The 23,744-nt window shown below is 42.8% G+C and overlaps 2 protein-coding genes across 3 annotated transcripts; one reads left to right on the top strand and one right to left on the bottom strand.

Annotated features, from left to right (window-relative positions):
• The first annotated feature begins 218 nt into the window (after nucleotides 1–218).
• LOC117268772 (ubinuclein-2) lies at nucleotides 219–18,784 on the top strand. Of its 2 annotated transcripts, XM_033645455.2 has the most exons (17): nucleotides 219–681; nucleotides 2,339–2,467; nucleotides 2,580–2,681; nucleotides 5,098–5,229; nucleotides 5,334–5,440; nucleotides 5,741–6,236; nucleotides 7,274–7,344; nucleotides 7,478–7,607; nucleotides 10,185–10,291; nucleotides 10,424–10,534; nucleotides 12,316–12,459; nucleotides 12,558–12,608; nucleotides 12,698–12,740; nucleotides 13,497–14,783; nucleotides 16,499–16,706; nucleotides 17,813–17,881; nucleotides 18,114–18,307. In XM_033645455.2, the coding sequence occupies exons 1-17, from the start codon at nucleotides 358–360 to the stop codon at nucleotides 18,155–18,157; spliced, it is 3,555 nt and encodes a 1,184-aa protein (XP_033501346.1). In that variant the 5' UTR covers nucleotides 219–357; the 3' UTR covers nucleotides 18,158–18,307. The 2 variants fall into 2 exon arrangements, with proteins under 2 accessions (XP_033501346.1, XP_033501347.1); XM_033645456.2 differs by lacking the exon at nucleotides 17,813–17,881 and having other exon boundaries at nucleotides 18,114–18,784.
• A 1,474-nt stretch (nucleotides 18,785–20,258) lies between these two features.
• On the bottom strand, nucleotides 20,259–22,072 carry trir (telomerase RNA component interacting RNase). The gene is made up of 3 exons (XM_033643987.2): nucleotides 21,256–22,072; nucleotides 20,832–20,903; nucleotides 20,259–20,749 (listed from the first exon to the last, which is right to left on the bottom strand). The coding sequence occupies exons 1-3, from the start codon at nucleotides 21,565–21,567 to the stop codon at nucleotides 20,642–20,644; spliced, it is 492 nt and encodes a 163-aa protein (XP_033499878.1). The 5' UTR covers nucleotides 21,568–22,072; the 3' UTR covers nucleotides 20,259–20,641.
• Nucleotides 22,073–23,744: the final 1,672 nt, after the last annotated feature.

The raw sequence follows: 23,744 nt of genomic DNA on the forward strand, positions 1-23,744 counted from the left end.
CGCCCAGCCCCTGAATAATGATAATAATGATCAAGATGGCTACTACAGAATCCTCCTTGCGGTAGCTAACCTCCAATTTCATGGAACCACTCAAAACTGGTTTTTCTCACTGTTTAAGTCCCTCGTAGGTGACGAGGGCCGCGACACGGATTATTCTTTATGGATTAAAACGGGCGGAGAGGAGATAAAAGTCATTGTGTTGCCTGCAGCACTCATTCTGAGGAAGCTAGCTAGCAGAGCGGCTAAGCTAGCTCTACTTGTCGACCATCTCCGGATTTAGCCTTCCAACCAGCGGCGGCTCACAGGAGCGTGGCGCTGCCCGTTTTGCGTGCCCGCTCGTCGGACGGAGAGCGTCAAATGGCCGAGCCGAGGAAAGTGCCGTTCGTCACCATCTCTTCCTTCAATACGTCGCCGCCGCAGACGACCCCGGAATCCAGCAAGAAGCGCCGCCGCGAAGATGAGGCCGTCGATATCACTTTTGGGAAAGATGGAGGTGGAAGTGCGGCGGCGGTGGTCGGGTCAGGAGGTTGCGGAGGTCCGTTTGGGAACACGAAGGGGGGTGATGGGGACACCGGGGAGGCGAAGCCCACAGTCCGCCTCAACCTCCCGCTGTCCGAGCCCAATGACCGGGGGTCCTCTGAGTTCAACTACGGCGAGCTGGTCAACTCAACTCTTACTCAGGTAAGAGAGTAACGTTACACTGAAGGCACCATGATGTGAGCAGGAGGGGCCTAACGTCAACCTGGTGGTGTCACTGCAGGAGTGTAAAGGTGTCACACTGCAGTAGTGGTGCTGATAAGACACTGACATTATTATAATATGACCCAGGGCTAGTCTGGACAGGTTTACTAACCCAGGAAGAAGAGTTGCATGCTAAAAGAAGTAATCCAGCCATTTTTAAATTGCATTTCCATAGAATTAGGGAGCTTGCCAGACACTAATAAGTTGCAGAAAGTAGATATCTTGACGGTAAGTCCATTATTTTTGCCTGAAACCCTCAAAGCACTGTGTCTTCCTTATCTGTTAGACCAGAGATACACAATTGGCTCTGACCAGGGGCTTTGTCTGCAAAATAACAGGACCCTGGGGCCAGTTTCTAGGAACTGAGGACAGAACAGGGCTCAGCCTGGACCTCTGTCAGGGGTGAGGTGATAAATACAGTGGCTTAATGTAGCGGATAAACAGCTCTATTTTTATGCACTCTGACGCCATATTTACATTTGAATTACCCCAAAAAATCCCAGTGTGTGAGTAAGTTGCGTCTCAGACGTAAGAGATTTCCATCCTGGTTGGAGGGTCTCTTCCATAGATGGTATTCAGTCTTGCATTAACCAGGAAGTATTCACGTCACAGGACATTTCAAGACATTTTTTATACACTCTGATGCCATATTTACATTCAAAGTACCAAAAAAATCCCAGTGTGAATCAATTAATTTTCCTCTTGAATTATAAAATAGTCAGCTGACAATATAACACTATATCCGTTAAATTAAATAGCCTTTGGTTGATGTTTGGTAGGTGTTTTTATGTGCTTGATTTACAGGAACGTTTGTGTTATGAAGCGCTAACTTGGAGTTTACAGAAAAGTTTACAAGTTGTAATTACAACTTTGATGTTGTCCGAATCTCGTAATTACGAGTGCTGGGCACAGCGCACACATCCTCCAAACTCCACACCCCTGTTTTGTGATGCAGGCTTTCTCAAACTTTTAATAGCTGTGTGCAGAGCCACAGAAGACATCCAACTGTTTGCACAAGTTTAAATACACAACTAACTCTCACTGATATCTGGCTTTTGCCTGAAAGGTTACAGTCGTCTTTCATATCCAGGACAAATGACAGTAGTCACGAGTATTTATCAACTCGACTTCTGTACTTCTTTGTCATCTCAGCCACAAATTTTGCTCATTACGGTCCAAGCAGTGCTCGAACATTGTCACAAATTAGTCTGCACTTAGTCTGAGTTTGAAAGAGACTGAAAAAGCTACAGATAAAAAAAAAAAAAAGAAGTAACTACCATAACATTTTCTCTGGCCTCCATGCTGCTGTCTACTGTTTACTAACCCTGTTTTCTGGTGTTTGCGAAGATGACTGCAATCATTTCACATCCATACAGAGTCAGTAGTATACAGCTGTTAATTCCTTTTTTATTTATTTAAACACAGTGGTATTGAGTCAAGTCTGACTGACATCTTCATGTGTAAAATTGACGGATTTCCCCTTTAAAGAAGAAGATTGCCTGATTGACTGATGAGGTTCATATCCATCTGTGAGAACAGATCACAAAAGCTTCTTGCTCCCATTTCATTCCTTTGCCGATGTCTGTGTCCTCCTCAGGTAAAGCATGCAGGTTCAACAGTCCCTAAAGGACTCGCTCCTCCTCTGGACCCCAGCGACCCGTTTGCTGATGACGACCGGGAGAGACGGGAGGTGGAAGAGCTGGCCAAGAAATTTGAGAACAAATATGTGAGTGTTATAGTTTGAAGATATACGAATATATTGTTACAGTCATAACTGTGAAGATGTTGTGCGGGCAGAAGAATGTCTAACTATCTTTGTGTTTTACCTCCATTTGCAGGGTGGCGTCTCAAAGAAGAAGAAGAAGGACAGGATGCAGGATCTCATCGACATTGGCTACGGCTACGATGAGACTGACCCTTTCATAGACAACTCAGAGGCTGTGAGTTCCCTTTTTGCTCAAGCACACACATTATTTTCTGTGTTACTCATCAGTGGTCACTAAGGAGGGGATGTTAACCTGTTTCACAACAAACTACAGTTAAATTCCAGACAATTAATATCATGTTTCAGACTTTGGTTATCATTAAAACCATGTTTGACCACCACACTTTGAAAGACTGTAACGGTAAATACTGTCCAGCATCAATCAAAGATAACACAGTCTCCCAGACGCAGGCGCAGCACAGTTTGCGTTTGTTGTGCTGTTTACTTGTTTACAGGGTGGGTGTGCAGCAGACAAACTCTGTGATGCTGCTGGCCTCTGTCCTTATCTACAGCAACACAGACACTTGAGCAAACATTTCACAGACAGGCTGTCTTTAACATTAATGCACATTTGATGTGGTTTTCATACGTTTACATAAAGTAAAATATATGTTATTAGTTTAATGTTTTTGCAAACAAAAAGTGCTGCCACCTTTGTTTGTGGTTTTGGGTGTAAAACGTGGTGAAATTATTTCAGTGTATCAGTGCTTTTTGGACATTGTCAGTACATTTTAACAATACTGATAACTGATAATTTTGATCACTGTAATTGACCTATGGATAAGCCACGCCCCCCTCCACTCACTCGGACAAACTATCAACATTCAGTGACCGGCGCTATGGCAGGTGTCACAGTACACGGCATTTCACAGGAGGCAATTGATGATTTTTGGGGACATAACGATCAGATGTCATTGAGAAGTAACCAAAAGGGCCTAAACTACGCATTGGAGGGATATATTCATCATTTTATTGTTGAGAAGGTCGATGAAAAGCTTAAATTACAAGCCAAAATTTACAGATCACAGTGTACGCTTGTGAACCGCATCTGGTTGCCGTCGCCATCAAAGACAACAAGTTAAAGTGCCACTGAAGTTAAGGTTTTTGGCTCAGAATATGAGAAAAGGATAACGGCCTTTTTACCATCTTTACCAAGAGTGTCTCTCTGTTAGTTTGGTGCTACAGTATTTACACTGAATCATTCAGCATAACGTTTGCCAACCTTTGTTATCTCTGCCATTACAGATAAGTTAATGAAGCTAAACTCCAGAAGTTAACGATAGCTTAACTAGAGCCCTTTGGACAACAGCTAACAATGATGTACGATTACCAAAGTACAAAACTAGAACAAAATAGGCTAATGAACTCCCAGCAAACAAGGTGACAACAAAAAAAATGTTGTTTTCCACCTAAAAAAGTTTTATCCTTTGGAAAAACTATTTTCCAAAGACTTTGCCCCACAGTCCTTAAAGGTTTAACTTGTTTTGCAGAATCTGTGACAGTGGTTTTCAAACTTTTTGTGCCCAAGACACACCAAAGGGCGAGCCAAAATCTCAAGGCACACCTGTATTTATATCTGTGCACAACATCTTCTATAACATGTGTTATCACTCTTATCACGACATAAGATCATAAAAATAAGGAAAAATAAGACCGATAGCTTTCATGGCACGGTCTACTTGTCTTGTCTTACAGTGGTAGGTCGTCTTCGCTGGTGCTTTGTTGTAATTTGCTCTGTACAATAAAGCGATCCATTGTCTCATTCACGGCTTTCTCTGTTTAAATGTTATCATCCCTCACACTGGCCGCCAATCAGAGCTTTTGAAATCACACATTTATAATATGGTGACAAAGAGGTTCCCCAGTGAAGTTTTTTTTTTTCATTGAATTTAATTAAGTTAGACTTTTTAACTAGATTTTGCCTCTTTATTAGAAAATGGGTGAACACAGCATACTGATAGAGTCAATTAAAAATGAATTCATAACTTTTTGTACAGGCCTAGTTGAATATTGCAGTTATAATTTGTGGTTATCACAAAATCCAACAGCACACCTGGACTGGCATCAAAGCACATTATTTGAGAGCCACTGATCTCTGATGTTCTGAGGCTTCCTGCTTTAGCTCAAACTGTCAGCAGGGATAAAGTGTTTCTTTCCCCAGATCGCAGGGTTCCCACAACTTGAGTCAGTGTTAGATTCAAGACTATTTTAATGCCACTCCAACTGAAATTAAATTAAATGTTACAGTAACATTGACGATAAGTGATCATGTAATTAATGTGCATCGTTCCTTTCTAAATAAAATAAACATAGAAATTTTAAATCTTTTAGAAAAAATTTGTTGCTCTCAGTTATTACAGCATTTGTCTTCTTAAGTTGCAGTTCGAATGCACATGTCTTGTATCATTACTTTCTTGTATACTAACAGCAAAACCAAAGTATAAAGTGCGTACAGTAAAGTATAACGTGGAATAAGTTTGGGACAACAACAGTCTAATTTTTGCTGTTTTCCTAAGCAGTGGTAAAAGCCTGGCGAGCCACAATAGCAGAAGTAAACTAACAGTAATTATACTTCTCTCTCCTGGCCTCAGTATGACGAGCTGGTGCCGGCATCTCTCACCACAAAACATGGAGGCTTCTACATCAACACAGGCACTCTGCAGTTCAGAGCAGCGTCCGACTCTGAGGGAGAAAACGTAGGCACAGATGATAATCGCTTCAAGGTAGGCCCTTGCTTCGATAGATTATACACAATAAATAGTCAGATATGTTCATTTCCTGTTGTTATACCATGATATCAAACATCATTGTTTGCACCTGTTTGTAGAAGATGAAAGATGGCGAGGAGCGGGTGATTAAAAAACGTCGGAAAAAGCAAGATGGTGGAATTCTGGAGGACAAGAAGCCCAGAAAGAATAAAGTACCAAAGCCCGGGTAAGGGTTTTATTTTTTCTTCTGTGTTTCATCTCAGGCTTGATGTTTCTCCAGTAATTTAATGCACACAGTATTTTTTCTTCTCACAAGTTTGTGTGGCAGTGCAGCTTTATGTGCAAATTGTTGTGCAGTGTTTTAGAAGGGAACATTTAGTTCCTTTTGACTAGTAGGTCACACCACCCCTCTTCTAAAGATCCAAACTATCCCTTTAATCACCACAGATGAATTCCCTAAACTCAATATATTTTCTCTGTGCAAGTCATTAAATGTTTCCTCCTTATCGTGTCTTTGTTCCGGCAGAGTTTCAGCCCTGAATGTTCATCGTCCAGAAAAGAAGAAGAGGAAGAAGCTGATGAAGGATTCCATCCACCTCGCCAACATGCTGCGGCGCTTCACCAGGGAGAAGGAGGAGATGCGCAAGAAGAACCTGGTTGTCGCCGGTCTGCCACGTCCCACCGCCAAAGTGCCCAACGCCAACAGTGCACTCCTCAACACCCAGCCCAAGGCTGCCGGGAGCAACGAATGCAACATGGCTGACCTGGCTGCCGACCCGGCTGTGATGTCACTGCTGGGCTCAGCCAATAACGACATACTGCAGGACATGATGGGCGACCTGGACTTTGGGATGCTGGACTCTCCTCAGCCCTCCAGTCCTCTCCAGGGAGAGAACGGATCCTTTGGGACAGGACATAAAGCAGGTGGTAGCAGAGTGTCACAGGGGACTGTGGTGGCTCCTCCCCCTCTTCCCAGTGGACTGCCTGCTCCACTGACAAAGCGCATCGAGGACCTGAGAGCGGTACGGGCTTCTTTATTCCACTGCATCACATTTGATAGATTAGGACTGCAACAAAGAATTATTTTTAGTATTGACTGATCTGTAGATTTTTTTTGGATTGGTAGTTTTGCCTGTAAAATACTGATAAAAGAGCATTAAATTACCTTTTCAAATTATTTGGTCAACCTGATCTACAAAACCCACAGATATTCTTTTTTTTTTTTTAAAGGCCCACACATAAAAAATCGAAATCAAAGAACTAGCTGCAACGTAGGCTGACTGTTGCATCACCTCTCATCGCTTGTGTCATGGCTAAAAAGTTGCACTTGAAAATATCACAGACTTTGCCGATATTACAAAGTCACTGCGTCTCCTGACAGAACAACGCAGTCGAATTTCAGTCTGCAGGCACGTTTTTTCAGCCTGACATTGTTGAAACTGAGCAGCTCATGTTACTGTAGTGAGAAGTTAAAGGAGTGACATGCTCAGCCAGGCAGGTGACATTACGTCGTGTTTTATCCTATAACGCCACGTGCTCTGTCTCTTGACCTGTATTATCTTCGAAATCCAAAGTGTTTCCACACTGCTGATTTATTCCTGAGTAAATAATGTTATCCTCATCGTCCTTCTCTTCTTACCATCTGCCTGCTGCTGTTTGACGGTGACACAGACTTTCGAAATAAAAGCGGATCCTAAAGACGATATGGATCGATGTATTCACTTTGCATTGATGATACCAGCTCATTGATCACTGAATTGATATATCGATGCAGATCGATGGATGGTTACACCCCTACTAGCTCGCATGTTCTGTGCTCTCCATATCAGCACACGGCAGTAGTCTGTAATTAAAAAGTGAAACTGGAAGACCATCAGGATGGATTCAAGACGCTAGTTAGCCAGTTAGCACATTAACAACACACCCCAGCGTTAAAAGAACAAATGATATTTACTAGCAAACAATAACACAAACAGTTGTGAACTGTCTCAAGAGCTTAATGGCTGAAAAAATAATCTTTTTTTTTTAAAGACAAAAATGATCTTTGTCCTTGTCGCAGGCGTCCCGTTTGTTTGACGCAGAAGGCAGGAAGAAATTCTTCACACTGGACATGAACAACATCCTGCTGGAGTGAGTACCATTCAGATTACCATTGTTTGCATAGTGATATAAAAACAAAACACAAATCGATGTAAATCCCTGACACCTACCTGTGTGTGTGTGTGTGTGTGTGTGTGTGTGTGTGTGTGTGTGTGTGTGTCAGTATTGAGTTGCAGGTCCAAGAGCAGCTTCCAGAGGTGCGTTCAATCGTCTATTCTCACCTGGAGGCCTTCGTGCCCTGCAATAAAGAAGCTCTGCTCAAACGCCTTAAGAAGCTCAGCCTCAACATACAGGTGAGTGGGAGCAATTGATATTAATGTCAGACACAATCACAAAACATTTTGCCACCTCAAGTTGGAACATGTTACAAACCACAGGTTCTGACACGAGGACAGTTGCTTTATAAACAGTCATCTGCAGAATTCAGTGCCGAGAAGTCACAGGGATTCATAGTAAAGTGAACTGTTTGGGCAACTTTTCAGTTTGTTGATAGTGCATTTGGTCGTGTATCTGTCTGTCTACACTTAATCTTGCACACTACTGCACCAATATTTTTTGTGTACATTTATGATTGTATGCTGAAGAACCTCTCGTCGTTGCATCAATTCAGATTTTTAAAAAAAAAAACCTGGAACCAGTTGCACAAAACACCTTTAAGGGGCAATAAGCGAAATTGTTTCACCGCTAGGTTCGCTGTTGTGCACTGCCTGTAGACCAAAACAAGGTGTGTCATGAGCCACACCTCCCTCTACCTCTGCTCTCCACCCCCCACTCGCCTCGTCTAAACTTGTTTAGCAGTTAGCGATGTCTTTCACTCACTCTCGGTCTCTGCTGTGTTTAGCTATTCCCCTGCCTACTTCAGTGATGATGGTACCTGTAATAAATGTAATGTATTTGCTGAGATGGAGGCGAGGCTCAGTGACTAGAAGAGCTGGTAGAAGCGCTCCATAGCTGTGAGTTACTCCAGTGGCTGGTGGGAGCCAACTCGGTGAGAGCCATCAATGGATCCCGGCTAGTGCTAACACTGGGAGCTAACGCTAACGTTCCTACTCTTCTCCGTGAGTGAGAGCGATGTTTTCACCTGGCTACATTTTACAATGCTAATTGCAAATGTTAGCTGGACTGCCGGGCTACTCACCTAACACAACTGAAACGCCTGACCCATTGCTGGGACCGAGCCGCTAATAACTCAAGCTCCAGACATTAACCCATGCTATGATTGTAACATTAAATTTAATTGAATCGACATAGCGACATGTGCTTAACGTTACTGTAACACTAATTAAAACAGACATTTGACTTAATGTTGTACCTGTCCAGGAGAAGAAGAGCTAGCTTCGAGTCAGACTGTAGCCCCTTTAGCTCTCGCAGTGCTCTCCACCTTGGAAATGTAAGGCCAATTTTAATCCGAGTTCTGTCCCTTTCTTTATCCGACAACTTCTTTGCCAACAACCGTTGTTTCTTTAGAGGTAATGTCAGATCCTGGTCGTCTTCAGGTGAACGTTTCGTTCCGCTCTCCGCCATTTTGCTTCGAAAATACGCGCTGCCATCGCTCACTGGCTGTAGTCTTTTATAGGGAGGGGGGGCCAAGGGCTCCGAGAGGGGGGAGGAGGCGGCGATTCACATGAACGTACATGAACGCGCAGCCGGACCGGCTTGTAAACAAGGGGCTGGAGATCAACACAGAGAGAGGGTGTGTGAGGTCATGCTATACTCCAGATGAAATTACACCTCTAGTTCTTCACATACCGATTTTTTAATTCCTTCAATCTAGAAATGATGAATTTCCGCTTATTGTCTCTTTAAGACTTCTCCTTCAGTATGTCACTAAAGGCTTAATTTCTTCTTAGCAGAGGGACTCACACAGTTGCACAGATCCCTGAGAAGGTTTCCTTAGTTAAGGAAAAAGTCATTTAGTGTGTTGAAAGAGATTTTACAGCGGTAAAAGTTTCCATGGAGATAGTTTGTCTGCTTGAACTCGTGCTTGTGACGCCTGTCATCATCTCACAAAGTTGGATTATAGTTAGATAGTGAAAAAATGGCAGAAGAAAAGAAGACAAGGAAACCATATTGGTGAGAGGAGGAAAAGATTAAACATCTGGAGGAATACAATCATGGAGAGCACAAACTACAAAGTAAATCTGATCCCTAAATACCAGAAAACAGGAAACAACTGCAGGAAGAAAAGCGTATCGATCAGGTTCTCCTGGTCGCACAACACTCCTCCTGTGGTGTTAGTTTTTTCCAATTATCACCATAAACTCTGTCATGTTGCTGCTACACAACTTGTCTTGACCTGTTCACAGGAAAACCAAGCTCAAATCCATCAGAAGAGTGACATCTCGAAAGATGATGAGACAGATCACATGACAATGTGTGGCAGAATCCTTTCTGTTTGTTTAACGCACGTGAGAAGAAAAATAAGGACGGTAACACCATAAATCAGTGCTAGTGGAGCTGTGTGGTGTCTGTGGGGTGTGTGTGCATGAAAATGCGCCACAGGAAACACAGATGTCGGGGGTTGATTTCCAAATCACATGAGGTCCCCTGGTAATATTAGTTTGCTATGTTACAAGCGAACAGGGCTTAAGGCAACGTTTCAGTCTACAAGGCCTGAGGAACATCTTGTAGATTGAAACGTTGCCTCACAAAGAGAACAAATATTTCACAGTATTTCACAGGACATACGCAGAAGTGAGAGTCTATGAGCTGGCAGGTGCATCTAAATGTAACAGTGTGAAAGCTACGTCATTGTTTCTGTTACTGCTGTGTCTGCTGGCTGTGTGTCCGCTCTCTGATTCTATGTTTAGCATTCAGCTGCACTGAATATATGTGTGTGATTTCTGACTGTGCTTATCCCCGTCGCCCAGGATGACCGTCTCCGAACGCCCCTGCTGAAGCTGAAGCTGGCAGTGTGCAGTGTGATGCCGGAGCAGATTGCTCGGTACAACATGGACTGTATCGCTAAAGTGGCAAAGTAAGGACGCGTCTTGAGTCAGCTGTGGCTCGCAGTTTATCAGTCATCATCTCTGTGTGCTTTGTAACATATTTTTATCCACATCATTTAGAGAGGTGCTGTGATTTATGATGCTTGTCTCTGTGTTCACAGGCAGCAGTCTGAGGAGGGAGAGAAGAACGGGTCAGAGGACGATGACGAGGAGAAACCAGGGAAGAGGGTGATGGGCCCTCGAAAGAAGTTTGTCTGGGACGACAAACTCAGGTCAGTTTGACTTTGTTATGCAAGTGGCAGTAAATTAGAGTGCGGCTCGTGCCAAGGCTTATCACGATTATTACGTAATGACTTATCGTAAGATACATGGACATGACCTCGATCGTTTGGTGACCTCGATATTCCCTGTTCTGTTTACATGCATTTTTGTTTACATAAGAATGTGATGCCAGAATAAACAGCAGGGTTTTTGGACCATTATAAGACTCCGGAACAATGATTCTTCTTCTTTATTTTTTTATTTTTTATTTTTTGGCTCCCCACCCCCGCCTACTTGCACGAGTCAAAAGAAAACTAAAACAACACTTCAAAGATGACATAGCATAGCTTACAAGTAGCCTGCAGCTGAACTGGAAGATGCACATTTTTAATAGTTGTGAGCTTGCCATCGACTGGCAATACACCAAAATGATCGTCGTTTGTAGTTTTAACCTCCAACGACTTCATCCTCCATTCTGTAAAGCCATCTGCAAACTGTCCTCACGGGCCATCCATTTCAGGGAGGTAACTGCGGTGTTCTTAGAGCAAGGCGTGACGCTCTGTTTTGTTTTCATTTGGCCAAATTTTGTAGTACGTCTCAAAGTGAGCTCCTGCTAGCTGGAAAGGCAAGACTGGGTAACTTTGGGTAACTTTAATTCAGTCAGGAGGGACTTGTTTTGAGAGAAAAGAAATTGGCAATTGGACCCCATCGTGATGCCATATATTCCAAGAGGGTGGTAAAGACAGTAGCCCTTTTTAAACAGGAATTGTGCAAATTTGCAGGAAAGCCCAATCAGTCTTCTTTCAGCATTGGCAGTATAAAAACAAAATCAGGGAGTGCAGCAAAATGCCGCCTGCCTACTTTTGTTTATACAGAATGTGCCTTTTTCGGGGCAATGGGGGACGTGAACAGTGATGTGGGAGGGAAGCCGCGGCTGGTCAGTCCTTCGGCGATTCTCTCATAAGTCGGCCCGTTCTTCACCGTCCCCGTCATCTGACGGTTAATGGCCTCTTCGTTTGCGAGGACAAGGAGGGCGCACAATTCCTTGTTTCCCCAGTTGCTCATCTTTACAGTGTCTGTCAGGTTTGTGTTTCCCTCTTGCTACTAGCTGCTAATTCCTGCTATCAGCTGTTTCCTGTTTATCCACCGCCAGTGGGTCGCACGTGCGGTGTCATCAACAGCTCCTCCCACAAGTCATCAACAGCCCCTCCTGTTGCTGAAGGCCGCCTCGGTCTGTTTAAACTAAAAGGGTTCCGCCAATATGTCTACCCTACGAGGCGGAAAATTGGGCACCTTGGATCAACTCGCCAATCCGGCTCTGTGTGTCTAAACGCTCGCAGCTTGCCGGCAAAACGGCCCAACGTTCGCCGAAAATCTGGCAGTGTAAAAGGGGCTAAAGTAGATTGGGGAAACCCCTCTATGGAGTCTAGATGCTGGTGGTGGTGATGAGATGGGATGAAGAGGGAGCTGAGGATCTGGGTGTGACAAGGAGTGGGCTTTTGATGAGCTTGTCCTGGGCTCTGGATAAGGTGACTGGAGGTGAATGGGGTGGAGGAGGGTGGGATGATTTCGCCTAAAGTGACAGCTGACAAGAGCAGAGAGGAGAACAGATTTAAAGTGGCTGAAAGAGATCGTGGCAAAGTTTGGAACACCCACATTCAGCTGATTGGTGGAAGTGGTGGGAATGGGTTTGAGAGAGAATTGTGAATGGATATAGCTTACAGAAAGTTTCAAGCCGTGATCATAATTAGTTTGCCTTTTGTCTGACGGAGTCTTTGCATTGTGTGTCCAGGTTGTTGCTGTGTAACCTGGTGCAGGTGAAGCTGGACTGCTACGAGCTGGAGGGAAAGAACTCTCTGTCTCTAGAGGACTACCTCAAAGCCTTCATGGAGACTGAGGTCAAACCTCTGTGGCCTAAAGGCTGGATGCAGGCCAGGTGTGTGCGTCATGCTGAGATTACTTATACAACAATAATTCCCTTTATGTGAATCTTTCTTGTGTTGATATTTCCTGTGTGTTTATTTCTGTTTACAGGATGCTGTTCAAAGAGAGCGTCATGGCTCATGGTCACCTCACAGGCTACACGTGAGTCATGTGACTTAACCAGTATCTTCAGAACTAACCTTGGCCTGTGGAGCTTGTTGTGACGTGTGTTGTTGTTTTTCTCACTCCAGAGCAAAGAAAAAGATGGTCCCTACGCCCAAGGCCAAGCCAAAGGTTAGACTTTTATATCAATCTCAGAGGGGTTAGTTTTTGACATGGCCAGGACTGAGGAATATATCGATACTGTGATATCAGACATTAGATAGACAGTAGATATCATCAAATATTCACATCAGCATAAATTTGATCTGCTGGTTCACCTCTTACTCTCGTTTCCTTCCCCTAAAACAGTGGTGAAGAACACCAGGAGCAAATGCCAATTTTCAGTTTTGAGTTTTCATTAAAACAAAATGATGATATGTGTGTGTTCACTGCATGCCAAATTAATCTGAGCACACAAGGCCAAATTGCCTCCTGTTACAACATGACTCGTTGTTGACAAGCACTGTAGCATTTAAAAGGCTATTTTTAAAACAGAGTGCGTAGCAGTGCTCACTGTGGGCTACATTACATCACGTCGTGGAGGACAATGAGGGAAGAAACAGTGTCACAGATCTGTTTTAACCAAATATTCTCTGGTGTAGCTCAGCAAAGAGGCAACAATCAGTCTGTTAGAACAGATGTGCCTCTGTCATGGTCTCACAGCAAGTGAAATTATTACCGACTCCGTGGTGGTTCCAAAAAGAGGAGCAGCTTGTGTGGAATAAACTGTGGCGTCCTGAATGTTTTATGAACAGCCCCGGACTTCTCAGACTCTTGTAGTGACTTACGGTTCAGAGGGAACTCATTCAGGAGTGGATATTTGGCATTATTTTTAAAAAAAATTGTCCTGATGGGGTTCCCCTGTAAATGTTGTTTCTGTTCTTCCAGGAGGCCGTGTGGGTTCAGCGGCCCACGCCTTCAACAGGAGCCACGCCCTCCCCCGCAGCCCAGGTTACCAAGCGACCACCTCAGTCACCGTCTGAGCCCATATGTCTCGATTCCCTCGACGGGGATCTGACAGCTCCCTCTCTGGACTCCATCTCCCAGGCCCTGGCAATCCTTGGCAACGCAGCCAAGGGCCTGGCCCACGGAGACAGCCCCCCATCCCCTGAGGGACCCAAGACCGTCACCAAGCCCTCTCCTCTTCACACCTCGCCACTCATCCAGCAGCAGAAAAAGAACTCTGTCAGCACTCCCAGCTCCAACGCACCTCACTACATCTCTACCTCTTCGTCTTCCTCCACCTCTCTGTCTCGGCCGTCCTCCATCACGTCCTCTCCTCTGACCTCAGTGAGGGTGGACGCGATGGGGGTCGTTAAGGGCACGGTGCAGGCGCACAGACACTCAGTGTTAAACACTCAGAGGACTTTGGCTGTGGGTGTGGCTAAAGCCAACATGCCTGCCTCAGCGTCATCACCTAAACCGCGCCCACCGCCCACTGCGTCTCCGCTCGTGCCCCCAGGATCAAAGACGGGGGTGTCCACGCCCACTTCAGGCCTCCTCAAAGGCAGCAATAATAAAGCCACCAGTGGTGACACACTCATCATCACATCGCCTCAGTCTCGGCCACACACCCTCACGTCCTCCTCACACTTGACCCCCAAAACCTTCCAGACGCCCCGCCTAACCCTGACGCCGCAGAGTAAATCCTCCCCCTCCCTCTCTCAGACTCTTTCTGGGGTTCAGCCCCAGCCGCAGTCGAACTTCATCACCCCTATGCACGCCACTCTCACCAAGTCCACCCACAGCAGCATCCCACCCATTGTCAAACTCACCCCACGCACCCTCAACCCTGCTGTGACCACGACCACCTCAGCCTCACCCTCCATCTCCAGGTCTCAGGCAAACCCCCCCTTGCACCAGTACCCTCCCAAAAACCCAGCAGGGTTCCGCCCGCCGTTCTCAGGTGCCCAAGGAGGAGCAACGAAGCCGGGGCAAGGCAGCTACACTCCTCCAGGCAGCCAGAAGACCCCCAACAACAACAACAACAACAGCACCACCAACACCAGCCTTATTAACACCATATCCATAAGCAAACATTCAGGATCCAGTGCCTCCCCCACAACAGCCTCTGCCAACGCAGGCCAGCGTCAGAGGCCGGGGGGCGGGACACCTCAGGGGGCCAAGCCAGTCGCGTCTGTCCCATCATCGTCCGTCTCTTCTCAGTTGCCACAGGTATGTACCACCAGCACGTCCACGTTAGTGACCTGTAGTGTGCGTGCTTCAGATTGATGTTATTAAGCATGTTGACATATCTCAGTAGTTTCACTTTGTGGTATCAATACTACAAAAGATCTGAGTTCTGCTGAGCTGGAAAATATTTTACTTTGATTTGATGAACTGTAAGTCACACAGAGAGGTAGATATAGTGATTACACTCAGTGTGTTGTGGCTTATTCCACGTAGGATGTATAAAATGACTATCATAAACACTGAGTATAATTTTTCACTTCATTTTTTTTTTTAGCTACTGACGAGAGTCGCTTCAGCGTTTTGCTTCTCTTGCTCTCTCATAGACACAAAAAGAAAAAAAGAGTCTCAAACATGATATGTCACATGTAGAACAGAACTTTATTGTAAGAGTATTTTTAAAATTTTTATAACTCACATACTACTTTAATTTTATTCTCAATTTAACTTAATTATTACAGTTATTTTTTTTTTTATCTTTATGGAAGTAGTATATAACTTTATTTTAACAGTACTTTTATTAAACTTAACGTCAGCAGCACTTTAATTTTTCACAACAGTACTTTATTTAACTTTATTCTACCAGTACCTGATGTACCTTTATTGTAACAGTACCTGATTTAACTTTATTATAACAGTTACTAATTTAATTTTATGGAAGTAGTACTTTATTTAACTTTATTATAAACTTACTTAAACTTGATCAAAATAGTACTTTATTTGATTTTTTAAGTAACAATTCTCAATTTAACTTAATTATTACAGTACTGTATTGAACTTTATTATTAGTTATTATTTTTTTATCTTTATGGAAGTAGTAGTATAGCATTTTTTTGGTAATTATTTTAACAGTACTTTTATTAAACTTAACATTAGCAGCACTTTAATTTTTCACAACAATACCTGATGTACCTTTATTGTAACAGTACCTGATTTAACTTTATTTTAACAGTTACTAATTTAACTTTATGGAAGTAGTACTTTATTTAACTTTATTATAACCTTACTTAAACTTGATCAAAATAGTACTTTATTTGATTTTATTTAGTAACAATTCTCAATTTAACTCCATTATTACAGTACTGTATTGAACTTTATTATTACAGTTATTTTTTTATCTTTATGGAAGTAGTAGTATAACAGTTCTTTATGTAATTACTTTACTTTATCTTAACAGTACTTTTATTAAACTTAATGTTAGCAGCAACAGTACTTCATTTAACTTTATTCTAACAGTACTTTATTTAACTCTACTATAATTATAATACGTTTTAAACTTTATTTTAAGAAATACTTTAACTTTTAACAGTTATTAAAAATATTTTATTTAACTTTATTCTAACAGTTGTTTCTTTAGTTGTTTAGTATTTTAATAGTTTACAATAGTTTAGAGAAGATTTTAGAAATATTGAGATATATGTTGTGTTTGGTGATATAGGCTAAAGATATTGTGATGTTATTATAGGCCGTATATCACCCAGCTGTAATCACACATGTGGGAAAGAGTTTTGAAGACTGATCAGACTGTGTGTGGGCTGTGGTTTTAAAACAAGGGTGTTATATACTGTTCTTCTCTGATTTTGTTTTAACTTATAAACACTGTAAATGTGTTTTCTGACACAGTATCTACATTTTGCAGTTTGTATTAAACTTGTAGTAGTGTAGTATATAGTATTGTTAACCTTCCTGTTTGTGCTCAGGTCTCCACAGCAGGTAGCAGCAGTCTGCTCAGCTCACCCTCATCTCTTCCCCTGGGCTTTGGGATGCTAGGGGGCCTGGTGCCCGTGTCCCTGCCCTTCCAGTTCCCCCCGCTGCTAAACCTGCCTCCACTGGGTACAGCAGGATCCAGTGCAGCAGCCAATGTCTCTGCAGCCAGTAGCAATGCATCGTTCTCCACCCTGACCCAGAGTGAGTGACGCACGCAGGGCAAAAACATGGACACTCTGAATACTGCTCAGATTTAAATATTGATTATTATTGGCAGTTTGATTTAAGGGAAATATTCTAGGGATGCACCAACTGTGAAATTCTGATATTGATGTTTAAAATAATAGTTTTTGTTGTTATTTATTCTCCTATATTTATTAATATAGGCCTGTATTTAAGTGCGCATCACACACTGAGCGAGCCGCCTGTTAATGACGCTGTGGGCTAATGGGCATGTAGCTACTTCCATGTTTCAGATGATACGTCATGTTTGTAGTCGACCAATGAAGATGAGTTTACATATCACCTTGGGTTCGTCCTTCACCTTCTCAAAATGATCCCACACTTTGGATTTCCTGCCCTACATGTTATTAACTAGCCTGTGGAATAACCGCAGGTACCAGCCCTGGAAATTAACCTGACTCCTGTCTGACTGCTGAGCGTGGACACTTCCTGTGTCTGTCCTTTCAAATTAAAGTCACACATGGTCCAGTCATATCGGTTTGGATTTATTTTAACAAGGTGTGAAATCAGCCCTGTGGTGAATGTCATCTTATTTGCAGAGAGGCAGCAGAAGTCAACAAGGCGAATGTCAGCTGATAAATTGGTGCATCCCTAAAATATAGATGTATATTTACACAGTAGGCAGGCATCGCCTTGCTGTCGTGTTTTGCTGTTCCTGTGTAGGCTTTGTTTTGTGTCGTATGTTATAGCATCATTTGTTTTATCACCATATTGTGTGTCAAATGTAAGCTTGTGATTTTTCTCCTGTTTGACATTATTCCATTTTGTTTGCTTCATTTCCCCCAAACTTCTCTTTTTCTGTTTTTTTCTGCACTCCTACCAAACTGACGCCGATCCTGGATTGGTTACTTTCCTCAACCTGTCACACACTCTGCTTCATTCTTCTATCTTTGTCCTCTCCTCTGTTTGGCTGTCACCCCCCCCCCTTCTGTACCACCTTGCTCTCTCCCTTCTGTCCTTCCTTCCTTCTCTTTCCTCCCTGTTTTGTTGGTATCTGTCCCTCCCTCATCTCCCGCCCCCTTCCCTCCCTCCTTGTTTCTTGTTCCCCTGTCCTGTCTCCTCAGATCTGTATAAGAGTCTCCAGTCAGGGTCTCAGGTTGCTCTGCCTCCTCACTTGCAGCTCGCTTTCTCAGGTAAAATCTGACCCTCCCTCCGCCCTCAAACGCCTGCTCCATGTTCTCCCTCCCCCGCCCTGCCCTCCTCTCTTCTTCTCAAGTGTCTGGTGTTCTGTCTCGGGTCGTCCTGTCCTGTTCTCTGCTCGTCTGTTGATGGCAGCATGCCTTTTTTATGTAGTCATTTTATCTGTTATTTGTCTGTCGATTTGCTTCCCACTCAAATTTCAAGAGCTGTATTATTCCTGTCCAGATGTTCAGAGCCAGGGCGGAGACGCTAAGAGGAAGACTCTATGATGCAGCTGGATTTCAACGCCCAGGGGACGCTGTCTCACGAAATGACAAATCAGGACGGAACGTGGGTGAAAAACCGACAGACCACGTGTAACTCGGGTCTGACACGAGGACGGGGTCACACTTTTAAGATAATTGATCTGAGAAGATCGGCTCAACTTTTCATGAATACCACAGTTAAATATAACTTTTTTAAAATTATTTGATAACTTTTAAATACTATTCTTCATAGAATTGTTAAATGAAATGACAAATACAGTTTGTCAATGTTTACAACATAGACCTATATCACTGTGGACAGGGAGGAGTGAATGGGATTTTTAGCTGAGTGATGGGATGTATGTGTGTGTGTGTGTGTGTGTGTGTGTGTGTGTGACTGAGGGTTTGAATGGTAGGTGGGACTGAACGTGTGCCTTTTGTATGTCTCCCTCTCTGATGCATGGTCAGTGTGTCTATTTGGTGCTGTTTTTATCATAATGTAATTATCACTGATACCTGTAAGAAATGTAAACTGCAAATAGAATGAACTTTTTTTTCTCCAATGAGAGCTGTACACTTTTTCATTGTACTTGAATGATTTTCTTTCTGTATAGAACTCAAACCTACTTTTAATTAAAATTTTTCCCTTCACAACAGAGTAGTTTGACATACTTTAAAAGGGTCTGGCGTCAAAATCTAGTGGGATTGATGCAGTTGGTTTGCTCTGAACATGAAAGTCCTTAAGGGAAAATCAAATATTTCCCCTAATTGTTGTTTCTATGTGCGAAATGGGAACAATTTTTTGGTTGAGACCGCTGCGATGTAATCCCCTGCAAGAAACTAAGCATCGTCAATTCCACTGGTCCATTTAAAGTGTTAGTTTTTGCCACTGAAAGGCTCATTAGACTTCCCCAAGTCATAGAAAACCTAAAAAAAAGTTGAGAAATTTCAGTCACATTTTCAAGGCCTCTGAAAAGTCATGGATAAAGTAAAAATAATTAAAAAGGTTTGGAAAAGTTGTGGCATTTTTTTTAAGTGCCATGAAATTGTTACAGTACTCCGGCGCCCCATGTGCAGGAGTGGTGTCCTTGCACCCACTGCTCCCTGCTGTGTGCCATCCCCACACCGCCAACTGTCCTGTCATTTCAGGCAAAATAATAATCAAAAAAACGAAATTGTTATAACAATCTTTCATTGATAACCTTCAGCACATTTATTTTGTGGCGCTATGGAACATAGCTCTAATATGCATCAATGTGACGTTTTGTTCACCATCGTGTACGTTTCTCCATTTCCTCCTTGCATCTCTCTGTTCATGTTTGCCCACAAGCTGAAATTATGTTTGAATACTATGAGAATCTGGCATGTTTGAAAAATGTCAGGGAAGTAGAGCAAGAAAAAAAGTGTGTTCTTCTAAAGTCATGGAAAAGTTTTTAAATTTTGTCCGTGAAAATGTGTGGTAATCCTGCGTTGTTACTTTAAGTGTCTTGAGAACATTATGCAAAGGATCCCTACAAAGAAAGACCTTTTTATGAAAGAGTAAGATCCTTTTTGTTTAACCAGAAACAGCCCCGAAATCACCATCACCAAACCCACCAGACTCCATTTAAATTAACAGTAATTTAGGTGTGTATAGAGGCAGCATGTTTTCACATGTAACTGGGTGAATTAAGGGTTTATTTCAACCAAACCAGAGTTGGTGATTGTTGGAACAGTGGGAAGATGAACCATGACAGTTTTTTGAGTTTTATTTTGCTTCTGTTGACTTTGAATGAAGAGTGATTCACAATGGTAAAATTAATGTTTATTTAAATGGAGTCTGGTGGGCGATTTCAGGGCTGTTTCTCATTAAACAAAAAGGGATCCTTTCCATAATGTTGTCAGGCACCTAGAATAAAAATCATAGCCCGTCAGTGGCAAAACCAAACCCTGTTAGTGGACGTACAGTGCTCTGTTGCCTGCAGGGATTACACTGCAGCCTGTTTTGTGGCTGCTGGCTGTGGCGCTTTCGCTCATTTAGAAACAAAAACATGGGTAAAAAGGGCCAGGTTGAGAGACACTGAAGTTACTCTTTGAGGTTGTGTCTATAACAGGATTTTAAAAAACTGAGTCACAACACCACACATTAATGGGCAGTGTATTTTTAATTGACACCTGGATTTGGCTATTAAAAGAAATCCAACTGTTAATGAACCCTAACTCAACCCAGACATGTCAAATCTGAAAACATTTACAAAGAATAACGATCAATAATGAACACCCAAGTCTCTGAAACACGTCTTGACATCAGATCAGATTACCAGGGTCCGACAGATAACAAGCAAGACAGAAACAATACAAAAAGAGAGGGGAGAAGGCCTGTCAAACTGAGCAGTTTGTGAGAGACTTTAAATGAAGGGTGACTTGAACTGGCAGTATGAGAAGGTCAGGATTGGCCGGCCCTCCCGGAGCTTCTCCCAGATGGCTGTCCCCTCAAAACAACGTCGTTTCTCGCTCGCCTCTCGGAACCTACTTGACCAGAGGTCTGGTTTTATCGTCGTCGCCACACTGGTGGGCTTTGTACTTTTTAACCTCGGCCATATACTTTGACCAAGCATCGCTCTTGCCTGGCTCGACCTGCAGGAGAGGAAGCACAAGGTGATGAGTCAGGGGTTCACAATTCAAACTCACTCCACACCACAACACAAACGCCACTTACTTCCGTGTCGTCTTTCTGCTTCTTCGCAACCACGCCGGTCTTTAGGAACACACCGCCTCTGCGCTTCCCCACCTGGGTTAGGGGATAGAAGACTGAAACCGTTATAGGAGCTCTTGCAGATGGACTGTCAATGAAGGAGACTACACCAGAGCAGAAGGTCTACATTTAGTCACTTGCCGCACCACCAGCGAAACCATCATCATCAATGAGGAGCATCCCTAGTCTTCACTGGTCTACAAATATTACCACAATGTGTTCATAAAATACTGCAAGCACTGGTATGTGTGTGAAATACAGGCAATAATACTGAAATATTTGCCATTATTTCAGGATGTAATAACTGCAGTAAGACTCAATGAGTGCATGGTGCTTCAATCTGTGTTGAGCTATAGCTATCTCATCTTACAACTGCCAAACCCCTTACAAAGCTCGTCACTGGAGGGGGCTTCTTTTCCACTGGTGTCTGTCCTTGCTCGGTGGCTCTCGCCTCTCCACCTGTTTGCTGCGACTCCCTTTTCCTCTTCTCCTCCTCCATCTTCTTCTTGAACATCTCCATGAAGCTGCCGTCGTTGGCGAACACGTTGCCCCCGGGTGCCGCCGGTGCCGGGGCTTTGCTGGGTGCCGGTGCGGGGCTGCTGGAGGGGGACGCGGGGCTGCCGCAGCTGGAGTCGCTGCTGCTGCCGCCACCACCACCGCCACTTGTCTGTGGTTTACTGTGTGAGCGCTTTGGATCCATGTTGCTGGGTGTAATGTTTATAAACAGGTTCAGTCCAGCGGCTCAAAATGAATCAACACCGTCAACACGCTGCAACACAGGCTGGACCCCACCCGTGGTTTAATACAAAAAGCTCCGGAGTAAATCCAGCTGTGCAGCTACACAGTCCAATCCAGATTAAAAAAACAAAGGAAACTGAAATAAAAAAGGAAATCAGAGTCTTTACACTGCCAGCCGTCTAACGCATAACACTATCCCCCGGACAAAAACAATATCTGGTCCGACTGCTAACGTGGCTAACACTGCGGGCTAACGTCCGGTCTCCTGAGGCCTGTACGGGCGGACAAACACGACTCAACCCTCCAATTCATGTGTGAAATGTGTCCAGATAAAACAATAGAGAATCAAAGTACGCAACAAAGTCCTAATACCCGCAGCAAACACTCAAAAGTTCACAGATTTTACCGAAGCTTTTCGCTAACTTTCGCCATCTACCGCTCGCTGTCGGCCATGTTTAATGTCTCGTGATGACGTCACGGCACGGCTCCGGCGGCGCCCTCTGCCGTGCCGGAAGCGGAACTGACATATGATCGAATTTATTTATTTATTTATTTATTTATTTATTTATATTTATTTGAGACAATGTCAATACAATTTACACAGAACACACAAAAGACACACGAAAAACATCCACAGCAGCACAAAGCCCGGGATTACAAGCGGAAGTGGAGGAAGACAAACAAGGAAGCACCACCTTCAGTCCTGGACGGATGTCACAAAGGTTGCCTCAGTTCAGTCCTCGTAGCTTTGGAGTTCTTTGAATATTTAATCAATATGTTCACTGAGTTCATGATTGCATACAAGAAAGACCAGTTTAGAACCACTGAATTTGTATGGATGTGGTATTTAGCAGGTACAAATAAAAGATTTATTATGCATAATTTCTCCACATTTTCTGTCGTTAACTATCCAGACACTGCAATGAAATATGTTTGGATGGACATTAAAATGTCTGACCAAAAAGTCTCTGTTTGATATATTTTTCTCCTCATTGTGACTTTCAAAAGTTTGAGTCATCAGACGTTGTGTGACATTCTGGAAAAAACATAACACTGTATTCCTTATATTACTGATAACATCCTCTTTTTTTATGTAGCCCAATAAAACAAAATAATATGATTTTTTTAAATTTTTTTTTTATCACATTTTCACTTTTTTTTTCATGATTTCGGAGGACATACTATACAATGACGTTATTTCATGATTTCGGACGACATACTATACTATGACATTATTTCATGATTTTGAACAACATACTATACTATGACATTTTCATCATGATTTCGAACGACATACAAGACTATGACGTTATTTCATGATTTCGGACGACATACTATACGATGACATTTTTTTCATGATTTCGAACGACATACTATACTATGACATTTTTATCATGATTTCGAAAGACATGCTATACTATGATGTTATTTCATGATTTCGGACGACATACTATACTATGACACTTTTTTCATGATTTCGAACGACATACTATACTATGACATTATTTCATGATTTCGGATGACATGCTATACTATGACTTTTTTTCATGATTTTTAACGACATGGTATACTATGCCTTTTTTCATGATTTTCAACGACATGCTATACTATGACTTTTTTTCATTATTTTGAACGACATACTATACTATGACGTTATTTCATGATGTTGGACGATATGCTATACTATGACGTTATTTCATAATTTTTAATGACATACTATACTATGACTTTTTGTCATGATTTTGGACGACATGCTATACTATGACGTTATTTCATGATGTTGGACGACATGCTATACTATGACGTTATTTCATGATGTTGGACGACATGCTATACTATGACGTTATTTCATAATTTTGAACGACATACTATACTATGACTTTTTGTCATGATTTTGAACGACATACTATACTATGACGTTATTTCATGATGTTGGACGACATGGTATACTATGACGTTATTTCATGATGTTGGACGACATGCTATACTATGACGTTATTTCATAATTTTGAACGACATACTATACTATGACTTTTTGTCATGATTTTGAACGACATACTATACTATGACGTTATTTCATGATGTTGGACGACATGGTATACTATGACGTTATTTCATGATGTTGGACGACATGCTATA

This window comes from Epinephelus lanceolatus, chromosome 18, assembly GCF_041903045.1.
Source record: "Epinephelus lanceolatus isolate andai-2023 chromosome 18, ASM4190304v1, whole genome shotgun sequence".
In the NCBI taxonomy this organism is placed as follows: Eukaryota; Metazoa; Chordata; class Actinopteri; order Perciformes; family Serranidae; genus Epinephelus; species Epinephelus lanceolatus.